This window comes from Osmia bicornis, chromosome 7 (assembly GCF_907164935.1).
Source record: "Osmia bicornis bicornis chromosome 7, iOsmBic2.1, whole genome shotgun sequence".
NCBI classification, from domain to species: Eukaryota; Metazoa; Arthropoda; class Insecta; order Hymenoptera; family Megachilidae; genus Osmia; species Osmia bicornis.
The window spans coordinates 4831345-4852085 of NC_060222.1; the positions used below are offsets into that span (position 1 = coordinate 4831345).

The 20741-nt window shown below is 31.0% G+C and overlaps 4 protein-coding genes across 9 annotated transcripts; 1 reads left to right on the forward strand and 3 right to left on the reverse strand.

Moving 5' to 3' along the window:
• Positions 1-367: 367 nt before the first annotated feature.
• LOC114876987 (ras-related protein rab7) lies at positions 368-4463 on the reverse strand. Of its 2 annotated transcripts, none has more exons than XM_029189016.2 (5): positions 4355-4463; positions 3342-3527; positions 3044-3262; positions 2832-2969; positions 368-2749 (listed from the first exon to the last, which is right to left on the reverse strand). In XM_029189016.2, the coding sequence occupies exons 2-5, from the start codon at positions 3519-3521 to the stop codon at positions 2663-2665; spliced, it is 624 nt and encodes a 207-aa protein (XP_029044849.1). In that variant the 5' UTR covers positions 3522-3527; positions 4355-4463; the 3' UTR covers positions 368-2662. The 2 variants fall into 2 exon arrangements, with proteins under 2 accessions (XP_029044849.1, XP_029044850.1); XM_029189017.2 differs by lacking the exon at positions 4355-4463 and adding an exon at positions 3814-4264.
• Positions 4464-4881: 418 nt separating this feature from the next.
• On the reverse strand, positions 4882-10644 carry LOC114876949 (DNA repair protein RAD50). The gene is given in 18 exon segments (XM_029188946.2): positions 4882-5298; positions 5358-5489; positions 5567-5700; positions 5772-6047; positions 6128-6159; positions 6162-6252; positions 6319-6738; positions 6802-7139; positions 7203-7408; positions 7478-7856; positions 7941-8061; positions 8118-8483; positions 8556-8779; positions 8867-9065; positions 9130-9284; positions 9364-9805; positions 9879-10028; positions 10126-10644. Coding segments are annotated over 18 exon segments (4140 nt in total). The 5' UTR covers positions 10357-10644; the 3' UTR covers positions 4882-5054.
• Positions 10645-10956: 312 nt separating this feature from the next.
• LOC114876943 (2',5'-phosphodiesterase 12) lies at positions 10957-13439 on the forward strand. Its single transcript, XM_029188923.2, has 7 exons — positions 10957-11065; positions 11242-12001; positions 12075-12214; positions 12293-12579; positions 12654-12806; positions 12928-13048; positions 13146-13439. Exons 1-7 carry the CDS (start codon positions 10972-10974, stop codon positions 13403-13405), a joined length of 1815 nt encoding a protein of 604 aa, XP_029044756.2. The 5' UTR covers positions 10957-10971; the 3' UTR covers positions 13406-13439.
• Positions 13440-13751: 312 nt separating this feature from the next.
• On the reverse strand, positions 13752-20303 carry LOC114876944 (RNA-binding protein 39). Of its 5 annotated transcripts, none has more exons than XM_029188927.2 (10): positions 20175-20303; positions 20019-20092; positions 19759-19761; positions 17918-17982; positions 16860-17180; positions 16561-16768; positions 16221-16487; positions 15980-16155; positions 15739-15909; positions 13752-15515 (listed from the first exon to the last, which is right to left on the reverse strand). In XM_029188927.2, the coding sequence occupies exons 2-10, from the start codon at positions 20070-20072 to the stop codon at positions 15218-15220; spliced, it is 1563 nt and encodes a 520-aa protein (XP_029044760.1). In that variant the 5' UTR covers positions 20073-20092; positions 20175-20303; the 3' UTR covers positions 13752-15217. The 5 variants fall into 5 exon arrangements, with proteins under 5 accessions (XP_029044760.1, XP_029044762.1, XP_029044761.1 ...); XM_029188929.2 differs by having other exon boundaries at positions 19688-19761; positions 20175-20192; XM_029188928.2 differs by lacking the exon at positions 19759-19761.
• Positions 20304-20741: the final 438 nt, after the last annotated feature.

Consider the following 20741-nt stretch of genomic DNA (forward strand, 5'->3'; position numbering starts at 1 on the left):
TTGAACCTTAAATTTTCTTATAAAAAGATGTTTTCTATTCTCAATTTTATCTGCAAACGAACGTAATTTATTTTCCATAAAGGTGGTGTGTACGTGTATGTATATATTTTGACATTAATCGTAAAAATTTGTTTAAAACTTAACAAAGGCCGTCATACATGACATTAATATAAAATATTATATACGCATTTTTTTAATCTACTCATAGATATTCTTTGTCAACATTCATATATGTATAATCGTACGTATATATGTGTGTGTATGTATATATCATATATATGACAACATATATGTATATATATTGTAATTTCTCTGATCTTTACTTAAATAAATAATTGGTTTTAAGGAAAGATAAAATTGCATTATGTAAAAACGAATATTTTCTTACATTCGTACAAGGGTAAATATTCAATTTACATTGGTTGGAACATAACAAGATATTAAAACCCTTCGAATAAAACTACACTGCATTACAGACTACCTTCTTACTTGGAAAGAGCCATATTTTTTTTTGTTTGTTTCATTATCTTTCACAGTTACTAAATTGGTGCTAATCAGTTATATATTAGTCTTACGTGCTACTTCGTACAGGTCTGCTAAATTTTACTACCTATCTTAACATTCATTTCAATTAATAACAATATAGACATCGAACCATAATGATAGGGATAATGATAATCTTATATATATCTTTTTTATTATTTTCAAGTCACGCGATGATCATCCGTGGCACAGTAATAATCAACAAATCAATTCGACCAGCTCGTAATTTTGTTGCAATAAATGTATTTCTCCTTTCTTTTTACTTTTTTTTGTTTTAGTTCACTTAAAAACTAAGAGTAGCAATAGTAGTTTTATAGCAGCATCAGCAGCAGCAGCAATAATGATAATATTTATATATCTATCATTAACATATTTCGATAAAATTATATTAATAATTATAGTTGTAATCGTCATGACCATCATCATTTATATACATATATAATTACGTGCATACGCGTACACGTATGATTACGCTTGTTTACAGCGTGGATTTGTGTACGGTCATATGTATACGCGTATGGTACACGTGCTAAACCTTTTTCATAAGAAATCTTATAGCTATATATATATCAATTCAGCTCACACAATCTGTTGCTCTACATCTTTCAGTATAATGATTTAAATCTAAAATTATAAATCTTTTTAATATGGAAGTGATCGTCGGCACCGCGTCGCATGGATTTTCGGAACGAATAACAATGCTGTTTGTAGAAATTTATTAACTCTTTTGATAAAGATTAATTACTGTACATAAAAGATATTTATACTTTCGTTGTAAAAGATCCATTTTAGAGAAAAAGAAAATTAGTCAAAAACGTTTTGCAATGTTAAATTATTTTGTTAGACAGAATTAATAATCATAGATATATTATAACATTGAATGTAACACAACAAAAGTATAAAACTTTTAAAAACTAATACGCTGATATATTGTATATGATATGTTCCACACAAAAACGTCTTTTTAATTGTTATAATTGCACCTGGTAAACTTGTATACAATTAAGTTTCAAAAATCTGACTGCATCGCGGTTCAGAACTCTCACTTCAGGGGAAGGAATTTAAAGGATGCGTGAAAATACTAATTATGCAAATATTGTGGGCGCATCGAGAATATCAAATAACAAATTATCCCAACTATTAAGTTGGTTTTAAAAAAGGAATTTTCTCCTCGAAAACGCACTAGCCTTTTGAGATGAAGACCGTCGTGATATCTCGCGACAAGTATCGTGATGTTGTTACACAAATTTACTATCATTCGGAGGTATGCAATTACTGTACACGTTTCTGAAAATTTATTGCATTTCGAGCGACATAAAAAAAGAAATTAAATAATCGGACAATTTTAATAAACATTTCCCCTCATAAAATTATCGCGTACCGTTTATGTATCAGTTATATTTAATTATGAACAATTTCCATTTGATAAAAAGCTACACTCCCAGTAATAATTAAACCAGTCTACCCAGAAATGTTTTCTAGAGTTCCCCAGTAAATGCGATTGTACTTAATGAATCATGAGCAAACTTGCAATGATCTAATTGTTACGCTAAAGTGTGTTCCCAGCCCATGAATTTTCCTCTCGACATATGTCTATGTGGTTCGAAAACGTTTTAGCATCGCTCCACAATGAAGGGGATTAACAGTCATTAAGATGCAATTGAAAAGGGTAGCTCATACTGTTCGCCATACCCGATAAGAGAGCGTTAGAATCTTCAGAAATGTGTTGAACGTATTGCTTGGCTAACCAAACATCCATTTGTTGAGTCAAGTATAGCACAAATACACGATATAAAATACAACATAGTCTCTCATGTAAGGAAGCCAGATGAATGCTCCTTGGTAGAAAACGTTTTAAATTTTATTATTTAAAATGCATCGATGATAAATCTCATATTACTTATTTATCTATTTAGTTTTAATTAAAAAAAAGAAAAAAATTTAAGAATGAACATTTCGAAAATTATTTCAAATTGAAGTTTGAATGAACAAAACCAAGGTGCATACTTAAGACTTCTAAAACACATCAAGCTCGATTTCTCAAAATGCGCAGGTACGCGAATGTACGATCTGACCTGTGCATCTATGTGCTTATCCAAAATTTTCACCATTCCAAGACCTAGCAGGCACAAGAATCACCCTTGCCATTGTTTCTTTGGTCATTAGTCAATTTAATTTGGTCTGGAAATTCATTGTACAATTCCACCTAAGATAGAAACATTAATTATATTAGCAAATGTAAATGCATATGTGGAAATGTTAAAACAAAGAATGTTATTTCAATTTACCTCACTTTCCTGTGCTAAAGCATTCTTTGCTATTGTTTGGAAGGCTTGTTCAACATTAATGGCCTCTTTAGCACTGGTTTCAAAATATGGAATATTGTTTTTCGATTGACACCACTGCTGTGCTCTCTTACTAGAAACCTGCAATATACCAGAATTTAGAAAATATAAGAAAATCATAGGTATAAATCAGGCTCATGTTAGAATGTTCTTACCGCTCTGGATTCTAAATCAACTTTATTTCCAAGAACAACAAATGGAAAATTATCTGGGTCCCGAGGAGAAGCTTGGATCAGGAATTCATCTCTCCATGAGTCTAATGATTTAAAGCTACTTGGTGCAGATACATCAAATACAAGGACGCAACAATCAGCACCTCTGTAGAAAGCAACACCTAAAGACTGAAACCTTTCTTGGCCTGCTGTATCCCAAATCTATTTACAAATAACAGAGGTGATAAATTATTGGAAGATACAACATTATAGATGAATTATCTATGATGAATATAGTTACCTGCATTGTTACTATCCTATCATCTACCCTTACTTCTTTGGTAAGAAAATCTGCACCTATGGTAGCTTTATACTGATTGCTAAATTTCTTGCTTACATACTGATTCATAAGAGAAGTTTTACCAACTCCTGAATCTCCAAGGATGATAACCTTAAGCAACAGTTTCTTACGAGAAGCCATTATAAACTAAAAACAAATGAAACTCTTATTTTTTTTATTTAAACTACAGAATACCTAATATTAACTATTAATAATATTTAGAAAAACAAGTTGGTTAAAAATATTATATAAAGAATAACCAAAGTGTCCATAGGGAAATTCATGGACTTAGATAAAAATAAAATATACACAAACTGATATGTTCAATAAGTCATTATCAGCTATTTAAAACACTGTTAAACCCTCTTTAATATGAATGAATATAAAGTTCAATTGTTTGAACTTACAGCAAAGAAACAAAAAATACAAATACCTCTTAAAGTAATAATTATAAATATTTTCTGGTGTAATTATTTTCCGAGCTTAAACGGATATTTTACAGTACAACTTCAACCGCGAGATCAAAATTCAAAACGATATAAACGCAGATCGACAATCTGAATGTCACGAACGTATGACTTTTTTTAGTGAATCATTGAACGTGAATGGGAAAAGTACTCCCCTTGGAATGACGTATGTACATCACACACTTGAAAAAAAGCATTGCACAAAGATGATCTAAATACGCGTTTTGGCGGTTAACGGTTATGATGATCGAGTAATATTATCATGAAAGCATAATACGTCGCAACAAAGAAAACAAAAATCAACTAATACGATATTAGCATGACTGAATAGATAGAAAACAGAATTCGTTTAACTATGATACTTGAAAACCTGTCAACACGCGATTTCGTCAATCAAGACTTACTATTAGGATTGGACGAGTATCTTTTAAGATGAATATAACGTCAGTTAAATGATACAAATGATGATTAAAATAATGATTAAAACGTAATTGTTAATTGCGTTACCTTGAATTAGATAGAAAATGGTGAGTGAAATTCTTCTTGCTCACCACTGCACACAAAGAAAATGGCGTGTTATGAAATCACGAGTATGACAACGATGTCGTCACCTGTTCGTCGCTTCTTTTATCGACCGAGTATGATCAAACCTCGATTGTTAAAATCGATTCATCTTCGATATATTAAAAATGCGGCGACGTTTAAAAGTTTTCATTTGGTTGTACTCAATTTTTAACCCGTTGTGACCGAAAATAGTAGATCTAAGATGTGCGGGGCAAACTATAGATCCTGACAATATAGATCTACGGCGTTAACATACAAATTTTTTAAGTTCAGCATCTCACAGTAAACTTCGAAAACTCTTCTTCTTCGTCAGTTTTTTCAGAACTATTAATTAATCTACTTCAAATTGGTCAAGTAATTTCATAATTATTCCAAATGAACTATTGCTGTCGTTATAAAGATTAATAAATGAAACTTTTCTTGCTATATACGATTAGTTTTCTTATAAAATTATGATACCAAACGAAATGTATGGTACCAAAAAATAGCTTTTATTTCCGAATAATGAACAATACAAAACATATAAACGTTGCATTTTACACTTTTACAATATAAATATAAAACATAAAAAGACTCTTCTACATATAAATTATAGAAAACAAATATTACGTATATGTATAACTTAACATTTACATATTTTAGCTTAAGTTAAATTTAAAACGTATCTCTTTTTTGAGAAGCGTTCGTTATTATCATCACTGACGATATTTCTTTTTCTCTTTTGCAATGCTCCTTTCTCCTGTAAACCTGTTCTTGACTGTGAATTATCTTTTATCCGTGCTAAAGATTCATCAGCATCTTCATCTGATGATTCTTCTTCTTTTATGACACTTGATATAGCATGATCTCGATTTTGTACTTGACAGTGTCTAACTGCCGTATATCCGCTAAAAGATGTGTAAAATTATTGTATAATTAAATAGATAAGTATTTTAAGTATACTTACTTATATTTACGGTAAAGTTCATGAAAGCCTTTATTATTGTTTAATTCGGCTAGTTTTAATAAAAACTTTTCGTCATGACTGATCACAATCAATTGGAAATTCTTTTGATGCTGTGATCGCAATTTAACAACCCTTTAATGTAAACACAATAGATATTAGAATACGGAAAATTAATAAATACAATTATTAACCGGAAATAATTAACGTACATAGCTAAAGCACTTGCTAAACTATCTGCATTTTCCTGGTCCAAGTTTGTTGTCGGTTCATCCAGAGCGAGAACTCCGCAATTTTTACAAAAGGTCTCTGCTAAAGCTAGCCTTATAATTATCGATGCTAAGACCTAAAAGTAACAAATTAACAAACGAATAAAATCTTCTTTTATCAGCAACGTTTTTAAGAAATAAAAATTACTTTTTGACCAGCGCTGCAGCGACCTTTCATATCTATTTCATGACCATGTTTGGTTTGAACTAGTTTGTAGTTATACGTTCTTTTTGCACTGCCTATACCTTCCGTAGCATCTGTGCGAATTTCTATGGATGTGGTATCTGTCCCAGTATATACAAGCCTCCACATTTCCTTAATGATTCTGTTAACCGTTGCCATACGTTCTTCATGGTATTCGATCATAGCCGCATCTAATACTTTACTATATTCGTTTAAGTTTATTATGGTTTCTTCTAGTACCTAATTCGGAAATAAATTATTTCAAATTTACTTCAAATGAAAAATATAGTATAATGAAGAAAACTGTTTATGATATGTACCGTTAATTCAATGCATTTCGTTTTATAATTTTACGAGCTTGTCTGTAAATATCTTTCCTCAGTTCTTCAGTGTATTCTTTCACTGCTCTTTCTAATTCTTCTTGATTTCCTTTGATCATATTTTTCTAAACACATTTTAAGTTATGTATAATTAAGTTATATATAATTTTATATATAAACAAATATTTTACCTGACGGAGTAAAGTTTGTTCCCGGTTTTGCAATTGCTTTCGTTCTTCTACTATCCGAGGATAATGTATATTACTTAGTTTTACTTCTATTATTGAACATTCATTTTCTAATTTTTTAGTATCTTCTTGATTTTTCAGTAATAGAATGTTATCGTATAATTCTCTCTTGCGGATTTCTTGACAATTAATATCTTGCTTTAATTTATTTACTCTTGATTCTATATCGTTTTTCTTTTCAAACAGTTCGTCAATTGACTTTTGATACTTTGTTATTTTTGATTCAGAACACTCTATAGACTTGGGGATTTTACGGTAAATAAATAAATCAGTTTCCTCTTGTGCTTTGGTTAAGTCAGCTAAACGCCTGTCTGCTTCTGTTGATAATTTTCTATCATTTTCTAGTTTTTCCCAATTTTCTTTCTAAAATAAAAAGTTAATCAAATGAATGATTAGTTCCACATATCTCAATATAAAACAACACACCTTCGACTTCTCTAATTCATAAACTGCCGCATTTAATTCACTTTCTGCTGCAGCCACTTTTTTTCTTAATTGATCTAGTAAACTTCCAAGAGAAATTTCTTTTGTAAACAATTCTTCTCGCTTGTCTTTCAACTGTTTTAAATTTTGCATATTGGATTCTATTTTCAACTTCTCCGCATGTAATGTATTTTGTTCTTCTCGAGCATTATTAATTTTTTCACTCTGCGTATTTATTTTAGATTGTAGAGTTTCAATTTCCTTGGAGAGGTTTTTTAACGATGCCTTTAACTCTTCTCGTTTAGCTTGAGCTTCTTCGAGGCTATATTTTGTCTGAATTCCTGCACAAAAAGAAAAGAAAATAGCTACATGTATATTTTTAAAAATTATTTTCTTATATATACCTGCATCAGTCATGCGTTTTTGAATATTATTAATTATTTGTTTGAGTTTATAAATTTCATCAATATAATTGTCCCTTAGCATGATATCACTCATGATTTCGTTACACATTGTTAGCTTATTTTCGGGTTCAGACTTTTTCTCCTTCAATTCTATTATAAACGTTTGAGAATGAATCAATTTATTTTCATATGTTTCTATGTTACTCCTATAAATCATTTGATAATTTATTATAGATTTTTGAAAAAATAATAAACAAATATAGTAAAAAACTTACTTGATTGTCTCTAATTCAGTTTCTTCGAACCGTACAATATTTTCAACCAGAGGTTTTAATTGTAACATTTTATCATATTTTTCTTGCTCAGTTTTTAACTCTATCTCGCATTCTTTCAACCGACTTGGATAACTTTCCATTTCCTTTTCCATATCTTTTAATAAAGCTACAACAGCCTCGCGTTTATCAAAATCTCTGTGACACAAAGGACAACACGGATTTGTTTCTTTTAATTGTTTCATATATTCTTTGTAAGCAGCTCCTTGATGAGCATACATTCCTCTTTTGTCTTGAAGATCTTTCACTTTTCTCGACTGCATTAACAGAACTTCGTCAAAGTTTTTGTAATAGCATATTGTTGCGATCTTTAATTTATCCGCTAAAAAGATTAATTATAAAAGATAAACTTAAAAATGTATATAAACAAATTAACATTTTTTTTTTATTGTAAAACTTAACATACACTCCATTTCTTTCTTTTTCTTTTGGAGTTCATGATTCATATGCGTTATCGTTGTTTCTGAAGTAGTTGACTGATGTTCTGCTTTCTGAATTTCTTGTTTAATTTTTTCTATTTCATCCATCTACAATTAATGAAATTAATAAAATGAATATTTTATGTATGTTTCACATTACATACCAATTGTTTTTGAACTGTATCTAATTTATTTTTTAGTTTAGATTCCGGTAATTTTGTAACATTCAACAGCTTCATTAATTTTTGTTCGTGTTTTTCCTTCAATTTTTGTATTTCTTTTTCTTTGGAAAGCAATGCAGATTTGTTTAATTCTAATTCGGCCTCCAACGAACTTTGTTTTAATAGCGAGGCTATATCTTCATCAATCGCATTTAAACGTATTTCCATTTCATTTCGTAATTTTGTTTTGTCAAGAACTTCTTCCTTTGCTGCATCTACATCCATCACTTCATTCAATTCCTGAATTTTTCTTTTTACATTCTCTAGCTTGGATTCAATGGAATTTAATTTATTTGCCGCTGCACCGATCTAGATGTAAAAGAATTGATGTAAATTTTGCTTTGAAATAATAGCGGCTTGAAAAGATCTATATGCTACAACCTGTGACATCTCTGTTTTTACTTTATTAAGTTCTTCTCTTGTCTCAATCAATTCTTTTTCTTTAACATTCTTCTGTGAATCTATTGTTAGATATTCACTACGCAAAGTATCTACTTCTTTCTGTATCTGTTTCTCTTTTTCTTCTCTTTGTAATTTGTTTTCCCCTAGTTTACTGTTTAATTCCCGCAACTTTTCATGTAATCTTTTAGAAAGAGCTATCACCTCTAAAAAAATGAAAAAATATTACATCATATGCATGTATTTATATTTGTATTTGCCTTGTGTAATGTTATTTGCAATTTGAATCAAACCTATCTCTGATACATCAGAATCAACATTTTCAAGATCCCAAGCAGACAATGCCTCATTTAATAACTTGTTGCGTGAAGCAATTTTTCTTTCCTGCTCCTTAATTTGTTGCTTCAAAGAACCATTGGTTACTCTTTCATCAGCCAACAATTTTGATATGCTAGATTCTTCTTTAACGATACCTTTTAAACTTGTCTCAAGCTAAATAATATAAAAATAAAATAAAATTTCAAGTTCCAAACTTTCTCATTTGAATAAAATATACCTCTTTTATTTCATTAGCTTTTTTTATTAAGTTTGTATCATAAGATTTGTATTCCTCTTCTAGCTCCTTTAGCGATCCTTTAAATAGCAGTGATATATTTTTCTGCAATCTCTGAGACTGTTCTTTGGACATTTGATACTCTGCTCTTTTCCTTTCTAAAAAAAAATAATCATTCATTTATATATAAATTTTAATTATGAATAAAATATTGCTATTATTTGTATATGTAATTACTTTCTTCAAATAGCAAATTCTTATAATCAGATTCCAGTTTTTCCATTTCGTTAAGTTTCTCACTAATTGGTTCCAAATCTTCATTGATTTCCTCTATTTTTATTTTAATATTTTTCATTCGTTTTTTATGATCTTCAAGTTTTGTTTCTTTATCCTCTAATTCTTTAACAATATATGAGCAATTTTCTTTCTGTCCTTTTAATATAATTATTTTTTGCCTTAAGTCTTTGATATTTTTCATGATATTTTCAAGAGCTTTGTTGTATCTGGCACTGTCAAAAATCTCATCAAATTTTTCTTTCAGTTTTTTACCATCTTGAAAAGGCCAATTAAGATCTTCTTGATGACAAAAGATTACATAATCTAAAATAGGTTTTGAAACTCCCATTGCTAATGTGAGTTCTGTATCCACATTGGTACATCGATTGGTTATCGATACCACCTATATTAATAAGAAAATAATTAACTTATAAATCCATATGAGTATATTATATTAATATCAATATCTTATGTACCTCTTTTGTTATTTTACTTATTCTACTTAGAGCACTATCAAGAGTTTTGAATTTCATTGATGTATTTGATTTTGAATACTCTATTGTTCGACATATTGTAAAAACATTGCCTACTGCATCACTGATTTCAGCTTTGATAACACCTCGAACCTATTTCAAAGAAAATAAGTTGGATGACAAAGAAGAATAACAAGTATCATTAATTCTGTATAATAATGAATGCATCAGTAACAAAGTATAATCGTACCGACGAAGTTGTAGTCAAAGCTGGATCATGAATAAAGAATTTTCCTCGATCTGAACCGGGTGGAAATTCACCGCAAGTAGCAAATTTAAGTGCTTCGATAATTGTTGTTTTTCCAGTACCATTTGGACCAAGAATAAGAGTCAATGGTCGAGAAAAACGAATTTTAGATTCTTCGGATTCGTCGCCAAAGTTACGAATACCTCGAATAGAAAGCCTTCTTATTCGTGACATTTTCCAAAATATCCTTTATCTAATTCTTTTATAAAATAATGAAATACTACAAACAACAATAAAGTGAATAGTTATCAGTAACACTGGACGATAAGCTATCGTTTGCTTCGAATTCGCGCGAATTATATTACGTTGATCGAGACATTAGTACAGATCAAATATAATTAAGATTGCCAGTTTAAAGCAATTATCTAAAAGAAAATTATTTCCTTAGAGTTTTCTTGAAATTTTGCGCACAACTCAACATCAATTTTATTTAAATATATGTGGCAGTGACTATAGATTATGTGGTCACAGTTTCAGAGATCCTTCGGAGACAGGAATTATGATTTTGGGGGTCCCAGGTACCCCAACGTAAAATTACATCTGCATTTATAGAGAAAATTTTCGCTCCGTCGATTCTATTTTTTAGAAATCGGTCAAAATCAGCACAAGACCAAAAAATTATTGCAATAATAATTGTCTGACAAACGTCAATTTTAAAAAGACCGCCATAAATACAAATTTTTCGACGCGATTCTAGCGCCATCTATACGAAAATGACGGAAACGGTTCGTCGAATAGTTTGCGCGTTTCTCCGATAGATGGCGCTGTTATTCATTTCTCCGCGGGCGTATGGCTGGCTCTATGTATGCATACACATGGGGTGTCTGGGACCCCACGAGGAGAAAGGCACGTGCAGTGTTTTTGTATCTGTCGCCACTACGTGGTAGGAGTTATACATGTTGTTTATTATTTGTAATTATCATATTTAAACTCTATATGTGAAAGTAATGAAAATTACTTAGCACAAGATATATTAGTCATGATTGTATAAAATGTCTATTTTATTTCGCAATTTACATTTGAAGTATCTAACCTCATTTCTAACCTCAATTTCAACAGTTTACCAAGGATTTTGTAAAAGATATTCGCAAATAATGGTGCAATTAAATATAAATGAAGCTCTATTAATACACGAGGAAGGCAGCCCGAAGTTTGATATGTTGCTTCGTTACATTAATCCTGCTTTAAATATTGATAGACGGTTCAACTTCCACAGAAGTGTAGACGAACCTATAAGCAGTTTTTTACAAAGGATAGATATGAATATAAAATCTTATATAATAAAAAAATCTAAACGAAAAAATAAAAAAGCAGTTAAGTTAGAGGCGAACGTAATGGATAATATTAAAGAAAATAATATTAAATTTATGTTGAATGATTGTATTCTCAACGGTAGTCTTACATGTCAGACTATTTTAGAAAATTCATCAGAAATAAAACTAATTATCTTTGGTGAGGAGTATATTGTGAAGCATAATGTACCTTTTGTTACCAAAATGGAGTTACCATTAAGCATTTTAATTGATTTTCCAATTTATCCTTCAAAGTTTGAAACAATGAATGTTAATAAATCTTTGTCAACATTTAATTGGTATAAACATGAAAACAATCAGTGGGTTCATGTAGGAGAAGGATTTTTATATATACCTAATAAATCTGATGTGGGATGCAAATTAAAATTAACATGTATACCAAGAAATACCACACAAATAGGACCTGTAACAGAAATTGAGTCCAATGACATAGTACAACCTGGTCCAGGCTTATGTCCTTTCGATACCAGACATGCTTTTACTAAAAATAAATTGTCAGGTAAAAGGTAAATATTTCATTAAAATGTTCCTTCAAAATCCTAGTTAGATAATTGATTGCTTAAATATTTCTTATTTTAGTTTCAGGTTAACATCATATAATATACTGGCAAATGTATATTCAGAAACTTCTTTATCAAAAGATACTTTGTATCCATATTGTCCACAGTATGCATTATCTATGGATTATCGAAAATTACTAATTCTCAAAGAACTTATAGGTATTTTTATATTTTTCTTAAATTGAATTTTGTATTTTGTAAATATGCATATTTAAATACTGTAACTAATTTATATAGGATACAATACTGATATAATATGCCTTCAAGAAGTAGATAGTAAAGTTTATGAAAACGATTTAATGTTATCTCTAAATGCATTGAACTATGATGGTGTGTTTAATCTTAAAAATGATTTAAGAGAAGGTCTTTGCATATTTTATAATCAAGAAAGATTTGATAAATTAAATTCAGATTACAGTGTTATTTCTCAAGGTACAGAACTAGATGAATTTAAAGATGTTTGGTCACAAATTGAAAATGAAAATGTAAAACAAGCATTTCTGAATAGAAATACAATTATTCAGGTACCAGTATATCGTAACTTGTACTACTCTGCCATTAAATATAATTTGTTGATTACTACTTATTTATATCACAGACGGTAATACTAAAATCCAAAGAAAATCCAGAGATTTTAGTTATTGGTAATACACACTTGTATTTCCGGCCGGAAGCGGATCATATACGTTTATTGCAAGCATATTATGGCTTAACGTATTTACACTCATTTGCCGGAAAAGTAAAAAAAGAGGTATTTCAACATTTTACTCGCTTCATAATTTCTGTAAAATGTTATGTCATAATCTACAACATAAACATTAACCTCGGTTTATTTCTAATAATACATTTTAATTCATAAGATATATTTACAGAATCCGGAATGTAACGTTAGCATCATATATTGTGGCGACTTTAACAGTGTACCAGAAAGTGCAGTATATCGGTTAATGACTCAGAAACATATATTAAATTACTATAATGATTGGCATGCCGGTACGTGCATTATACGCAAATATAACATTCTACCTACATTCTTATGTTAAAGTTTATATAAAAATTATTTACCTGAAATATATTTTTCTCGTTATAGATTCTGATCAACGTATAAACCTATCTATCAAACATGACGTGAACTTGTCTAGTGCTTGTGGCACTCCAAAATATACAAATTATACAGGTACCTTCTCTGGCTGTTTAGATTATATATTTTATCAAATGGATCATTTAGAAGTTGAACAAGTTATACCCATGCCTAGTGAAGAAGAACTTAGTCTATACACGGGTCTCCCGTCTGTAGTATCTCCAAGTGATCATATTTCTTTATGTGTCGATTTAAAGTGGTCAAAATAAAGTATGTACCATCAGATTGGTATTTTTAAAAGTATACCTTACGTTTTTACATTTTCATTGCCACTCTTTCAGGGGGATAAGAATTGTTTACGCGTGTAGTTTAAAATACGAAAATGAACAGGCCTTTAATTATTAAATTTATTAAATAATAATTTGAACTTTGTTGAATTCTTATAAAATTCATGTAATAAGGTTACTTTTCAAGATTTTCAAAATAGTATCTACAATCCAAGTTAGGTACATACAGAGAATAGTTGAAAAATAATTTTTGTATTCTATTCTAAAATAGGAAATGAAAAGCTTATATGCGCTAGAATCATTTAAATTATCAATATAGATAAACAAGTAAATGTCAGAGAAATATATTTGCGCATTTACATTTGTATTCTAAAACAGGATTTCCACCGAGTATCACATTAATTTTTAATTTATAATTATCAAAGTATACACCCATGTTTCAATAATACGAAGTTACTGTAGTATTATTACGTCTATAATGATTGGTGTTAATTTACAAAACTTTTTACACAGATTATAATAATGGGCTTTTGATTTATAGAAGTCTGCAGGGATAAATATAAGTTTTCTGAAAAATTAAAATCTTAGATTTAAGATTTTATTAATATTTCCAGACGCTAGAAATTTATGTCTAAATAGAACTGACATAAACTTATGTTTCTAATATTTACGATAATATTATTGCAAATAAAAAAAAAACCCTAGGTTTTTTTATCTACATTTTACAGTATGGAAAATTGGTAAATCATTTAACAATTTACAGCCATTATTTATGAGGCCATTATACATAATATATGTATCACATATGTATTGAAAAATATACTGAAAATTAGTACCATGCAGTGTGATCATTTCATAATAATTATTAGCTCTTGAAAAGTATTAATATATTATTAAACGTGCTTATGATATTGTTTTTATAAAAAAAAGTGAATATTAAAAACATTCGTTACCTGCAGACCCCTTTTTCTTGTTCAAGTTTTTTTTTTATACGCGTTGCCCATTAATACAATTTGCACCTATGCTTTTCAGAAGTGTTGTTTCATAACAATCACGAACTTAAAAATCTATAATACATTCTTTGCGTGTATATAATCCTTTTCAACAGGTGTCTTGCATAAGAATCTTAATAATTACTTATTCTCCTAATCTGTTTATAATTTGCTGAGAAGTTTTTACTTTAACAGATGAAGCGTTAAAAATGATTTCATCTCATGGCATTACAAAAATGATAACAATTTTTAATTAGATGATTATAATATACTTATCAAATAAGGCAGCAATATTTAATTTCTTTTTATTACTCACGCTTCATTCATTAAAGTACAATGCCACGCGGAGGATACGCGTAACATTTTTAATTCATTGTACTACATTCAGAAAACTGTTTAGGGAAGAATTTCATATTCGTAGAGTAATAAAACATCTAAATACATATCAACGATGATCCTTGTCCCGTCATCGCGTACTAATTGGTCAAGACAATGTTGAATACACTCATTCACAATTTTATACTGAATAAATATGACCAATCTCTTTACAGAAAATCATAGTATTAATAAAACAAAAACAACATAAATGATTGTATTTATGAACATATGAAAAACATCGTGCAGTTTATGTAACCATTTCTTCTTTTTTTCTTCTTCTGCACTTTATGATTTTACATCTATGACTTAAACTAGTATTCAAATGACTATCATAGTAACAAAAGTTCCCTTGTAGTATTAGTAAGAACCAATGTAATACTATAAGAATTTACAAATTTGTAATTTATATTTGCATCGTTTAAGATCACATTCCTCTTCGCGGCGCGCTTGGAACTAATAATTGCAAAGCAGTCATTGCATCCGGGAACAGCGAATGATAATTTACAACTGGCACATAAGCGGCTGTAATTACTCGGCCAGCAAACCATCTACCGTGTAACGAATTGACAGCTGCAACTGCTGTCGCGATTGATGGACACTTGACATAAACATTACCCTGAGGAGAGGCTTGGTCCACGTACACGTGTAGTACCCCACCATGTTTATTACATTCCTCTATAACATCATCGCGAATTTCTTTTGCCCAATTTGGATTTGTTTCACTAAAAGAAAGATTTGTTCGTATTAAAATCTTATTATTATTAAACAAAAAGTGAATTTTAATTATTTGTCAAGTTATCTCTTAATGCATTCATATGAAAATATATGATACTATTTGTTGAGATAACATATTTTATTTAGCATATTTTTTCCCCTAGTGAAAAAATTAAGTATTTAACACTAGTCTACAAATATGCATTTACGAAAATCATGATAGTAACTTACTTTTGTGGGTCGAACATATTTGATAACATAAAGCATTGTGTTGCTATAGGTGGGGCCGCTTGTGGTGGTGGCTGTGGTGTCGTCATGACAGGAGCCATGTTCAGTGCATTTGCAGCTGCAGGAGGTATTTCAAGTCCGGTACCTTCTGCTAGCTTGAACATTAACTGTAATCTAAAGGTATTGTAAATTAGTTTTTACTGTAAGTTATAGAATGAAGAGAATTATAATTAGCGCTTCATACCTTCCAGTAGCACCAAGATCAATACCACTTCTATCTAGTTCATCTGTATCAAGAAGTGATGGTCCTTGTATTAAATCTGTACGTTCTGTAACATTGCCGACCTTCATTGGTCTTCCAGCTAGTTCGAATCCATTTAATTGTTCTAAAGCCTTTTTCGCATCATCAGCGTTTCTGAACTATAAACGTATTAAGATATAGAGATGTGTATTTTAGAGGAAATTAATGATAATTTAATACATACCGTTAAGAATCCGTAACCTTTACTCCGGCCGGTTTCTGGGTCCATTATCAACTGAATGTTATCAATCTTCCCGAAAGGTTCAAAGATACCACGAAGCATATCTTCTGTGATGTTAAAGTGTAGAGATCCAACGTATAACCTCATAGGTCCTGTCTGACCCTTTGGCATAAGGTTTGGCATAGAATTGCCCATACGATTCTTTTCAGCCTGAGTGTGTTGTACTACTATAGGAACACCGAGAAGTTTCTGACCCGATAACCCGAGCGCCTAGAAAGAAATTACAAATGGTACAATAATAATTAATAGTGAATTTAACTATAAAATCACACGTAAAACTTACCAGTGTAACACTTTCAGGATCCTTGAATTCAACATACGCTATACCCTTAAACCTTCTCGTTTTGTTACACGTGATAAGTCGAACGTCTTGAACTTTACCAACGCTAGAAAAGAAGTCTTCTAAATCACGAGCACGTATGCGTTGACTTAGTTGCATACAAAACACCGTTCGGGCATCGCGTTCTTCCGGTGTCAACTCATCGTTCCTACTGAAATAAACATGATGCGAACAGTTAAGATATGAACTGATAAAGAATTGTAAGTGCTATTATTAATTTTTTAACTTAATTATATACTTACATCCCAAGGGGGCTAACACCTTTCCCAAATGGTGGTCTCGCCCTGGGAAGTGTGATTGGGGTAAGCGACCGTTTCCTTCTTCTGTCTCTATCGCGGTCTCTGTCTCGGCGATCCCTGTCTCGATCATTATCTCTGTCTCTGTCACGGTCTCTTCGATCTCTGGATCTTGACCTACGTCGACGATCACGATCGCGATCGCGATCCCTATCTCTATCTCTATCGCGATCTCGATCTCTGTCCCTGTCTCTGTCGCGATCCCGACGATCTTTCTCCCTACGGTCTCGTGAACGAGAACGGGAACGGGAACGGTGTTTGTTTTTCCTGTGGAAAAAAAAATAACGTTTGAATTAGGAAATTGATAAAACTTATGACAACGCAATTATGATGTATATGAAATATACAATAGATATTAGACTAAGTAATGAATAAATAATAACATTCCAACTTACTAATCCGAACCCTTAGTACTAAAAATAATTTTGGGATAAATTAATGTCTGCCATTAATTACCGTGATAAACAGAAAAGGCATTTTTAAACTATTTTCATTCTTACTTTCTTTTCCTTATATTTAACGGAGTCTGTAGTACAGATATTCTTCCTAAACACTTACCGTCTTCAGGTTTAACCTTTGGAATTATGAAAATAACCAGCATTTACACTAATTGTATGGGGTCTATAACAAAGAGAATATAACTTCAAATAGCTATACGTGTGCACAAAGTGACTATTTTGAAATGTTCTCAGTTATTTATGTATAGTCTTGAATTTAAAATGCTAAAGGTTCAGACGAAGTAGTATAAATATATATAGAAGCATATGTTTTGTTGATACGAATGTTTCTAATATCTAATGATAATAATATATAAAAAGAAACATGTATCTATGGTCCTATATTTAATTTTAAATCAAATTTTGGATACTTTGTGCTTTCTATTATTTCATCTAAACTATTTTCATAATTAAGAAATTCTATACTACCACATACTAATGGAGTTACTTGTAACTGAAAGCACAAAATATTAATCAAATTAATCATAATCTATAAAATATGCTTACCCAGACGATTTACGGCTAGACCCATTCTCCTTGGAGGATTTGTCTTTGGATGAGGAGTCCTGCTCCTACGAACAGCAAACAGTTGAATGCCATGCCAGCCAGCCGATGTGGCAGGGACGCGCGAACAAGGGGACAAAAAGCAAATCATAGAATGTTAGTAAATTTTGTAAAAACAAATTATGTACATATTGTACAAATTTAAAAGTTTTGACAGTAGTTTCAAAAATTAAATTATATATTGATAATAAAGTTTTGTTCATCTGTTAATCTTTTGTAACCATGTAGACAACTCTCCTTCGAGAACTATGTTAACGAAGATCTAGTTGCTGTTGGACGCTGGTGCACTCTCGTGCTCTTTCTCTTTTCCAGGTAGATTATATTGGTCTGAGAGGGCTGAGATGGGGACACAGAGAAGAGAGAGAGAGAGAGAGAGACAGAGAGACGGGGCGAGCATAGTGTTGCGAATGCTTCGCATACACCTGGCTCAAACTTACCAATCGTTTTATCGGGTTTTAGGAAAGCATTGCAATCTTGGGTTGAGCATGCCTTGGTCTTAAACTACCAATGGCCAACCACACATCCTTTTTCTTCTGCAAAAGAGAGCCCTCATCAAAGACAGTACGTTTTTAATGTAACACGAGATGTGAACCCTAATTGCTAACCTACAACCCCTGCATGTATATAGATTTAACTATCTCGTTATAGGAACAAAAGGATCAACAATTATTTGCAGCTTCCAGTAGATATATCGCAAGATGATTTAGCTGTGTAGAGAAAATGTTTCAGATGATTACAGCTAACATAAATTTATTATATGACAATAATGCAATGGAATGATGATAAAAATGTTCCATGATTCTTATCAAAATGATCAACTTTTCAAAACATTTTCTCGTTTAAACAACATCATTTATTTTCTGTTTGCCAATTTACCATGCATTTTATCCATGAAGCGATACTTCATGTTTAAAGTAAAAACAACAGTAGTATATTAAAAAAAAAGATCATAAGTCACCTACATTTTTTATATCATAGTACATACATTGATCAATAATACACATATCAATCAGGGATGTAACTTAATTTGTTAAATAAAGGTTTTGATTACTCATTTACTGTTGTAAACAACATAGAATTATTCAGAAGAATATGTGTATCTTGTTTAATGCATGGATAGGATAAATTTTCAATTTTCATGTTAGAAATCTTTATAATGATTCAAACATATTTTCATATTAATACACAGCTATGTCCTGGTTTTATAAGTTTCAAATAATTACATTAGTGTGCAATTTTCTCAAAAAATAAAATCAGTACAAAGATATATACATAAACGCTCCTATAAAACTAAAAGAAAAAGTTAATATAGAAATAAAATTTGTCAAAAGCGCTGAATACCCTTATTATTCCACCTCTTCCAGAATACATTATGTATCAGGAATAATGATGAAATCGATTCTACGTATGAAAAGCATCTGATTCTTAATTTACTCTTCCACACTTGTGTTGTGAAGGCAACAAGAATAGCATGGCACATGGCAGAACAGGACCTACCAAATCCACCTTTCATCTTTTCTCATATACAATGTACGCAAAGTATTTTCTTAATTCCTTTTAAAGTCATAAAAATGACAGTAGCAATTCTATCTACGTCATAAATAATAAACGTTACGATTTCTGAGGAAAAAATTAAAAAAAAAAAAAACAAAAAAAAATACAGAAAGAAAAAAGAATTAAGTAAATGATGTTAGTGATGGCTTTTCTTAATACCTCGTATTTCAAGTGCATTCTAGGAACTCGCTGCCGAACATCCTACGAGCGCGAGGGTACATGTTACGTACCATCTATAAGTACAGAAAACGGAGGTATTGATCAATAGTCGGTATAAGACAAGGGCGTACTTTGTTCTACATGTATATACGGGAAGGAAAGGACATTTCTTTCTTCTCGATCGCAACGATAAATATACTCAGAACGGTGCGCACCGTATTGGATTCTTATGCGTCGAGATTTAGGTAAACTTTACAGGATAAAAAAAGTCAGGACCTCGAAGGAACAAACCGAAACATATAAAGAGAAAAAAAAGGAAATTAAGTCTTACCCCTTTCTTATATGGCGCCTCCAACATTGCCTCGACATCCAAATCCTCCGCCATTGTGCGAGTCGGTGAGCTTTCTGAAATACCACGCATTAGCACACGATAATCCAAATTACGATGCTCGAAAAGAAAGGACTATGAGAATATTGTTTAACGTACAGACTAACAAACGCTTTTAATACACGAGTCAAACGTTTAAGAATTTTTAAAAACGTTAAGATCGATAATGAACGCAATGGTACGCGATGATGACCAAAAGAAAATGGAGGACCGGATGCGAATAAACGAATTCAGCGCCCCTCTTGTGAAAACAATAGATTGTATTATTTCGAGATCCGGTTTTCAAAATTTCCCTAGGAATATAAGATTTGTACTTTTTTTGAATTCAAAAACTGTATTCAAATTTATATTAGAAAATGTTCGGCGTACTTCTAGGAAAAATGGCGGTCTATGCTAGCAGAGTGACTCCTATGAATTAGGCATAATGCCTGTTGGTTCGAGTAACAACTTCCGCTCCGCTGGCGTAGACCGCCGTTTTCCCTATAGGGACTCCGAGCGTGGCCAAGCCACAAGTTAGATAAAGATGGGGAAAAATCTTTTTCAGAATGTGAATTGTAATACGCGTATCGCTTATTGACGTTTACATTATTGCATCTGCATCCGCACGATTAATTTATAAATAAATTATATTAAATAAAACACTTAATTGTAAGGTCCTCTTGTCTT

Coding starts and splice junctions, on each gene's coding strand:
- LOC114876987 (XM_029189016.2), bottom strand. CDS start 3,521: ATGGCTTCTCGTAAGAAACTGTTGCTTAAGGTTATCATCCTTGGAGAT. Junction 3,263..3,341: donor ATAGGATAGTAACAATGCAG/GTAACTATATTC, acceptor ATTTGTAAATAG/ATTTGGGATACAGCAGGCCA. Junction 2,750..2,831: donor CTTTAGCACAGGAAAGTGAG/GTAAATTGAAAT, acceptor TTTCTATCTTAG/GTGGAATTGTACAATGAATT.
- LOC114876943 (XM_029188923.2), top strand. CDS start 10,972: ATGGCTGGCTCTATGTATGCATACACATGGGGTGTCTGGGACCCCACG. Junction 12,807..12,927: donor CCGGAAAAGTAAAAAAAGAG/GTATTTCAACAT, acceptor ATATATTTACAG/AATCCGGAATGTAACGTTAG. Junction 13,049..13,145: donor CTATAATGATTGGCATGCCG/GTACGTGCATTA, acceptor TTCTCGTTATAG/ATTCTGATCAACGTATAAAC.
- LOC114876944 (XM_029188925.2), bottom strand. CDS start 20,108: ATGCGTGGTATTTCAGAAAGCTCACCGACTCGCACAATGGCGGAGGAT. Junction 16,769..16,859: donor GGTGTTAGCCCCCTTGGGAT/GTAAGTATATAA, acceptor TGTTTATTTCAG/TAGGAACGATGAGTTGACAC. Junction 16,488..16,560: donor ATCCTGAAAGTGTTACACTG/GTAAGTTTTACG, acceptor ATTTCTTTCTAG/GCGCTCGGGTTATCGGGTCA.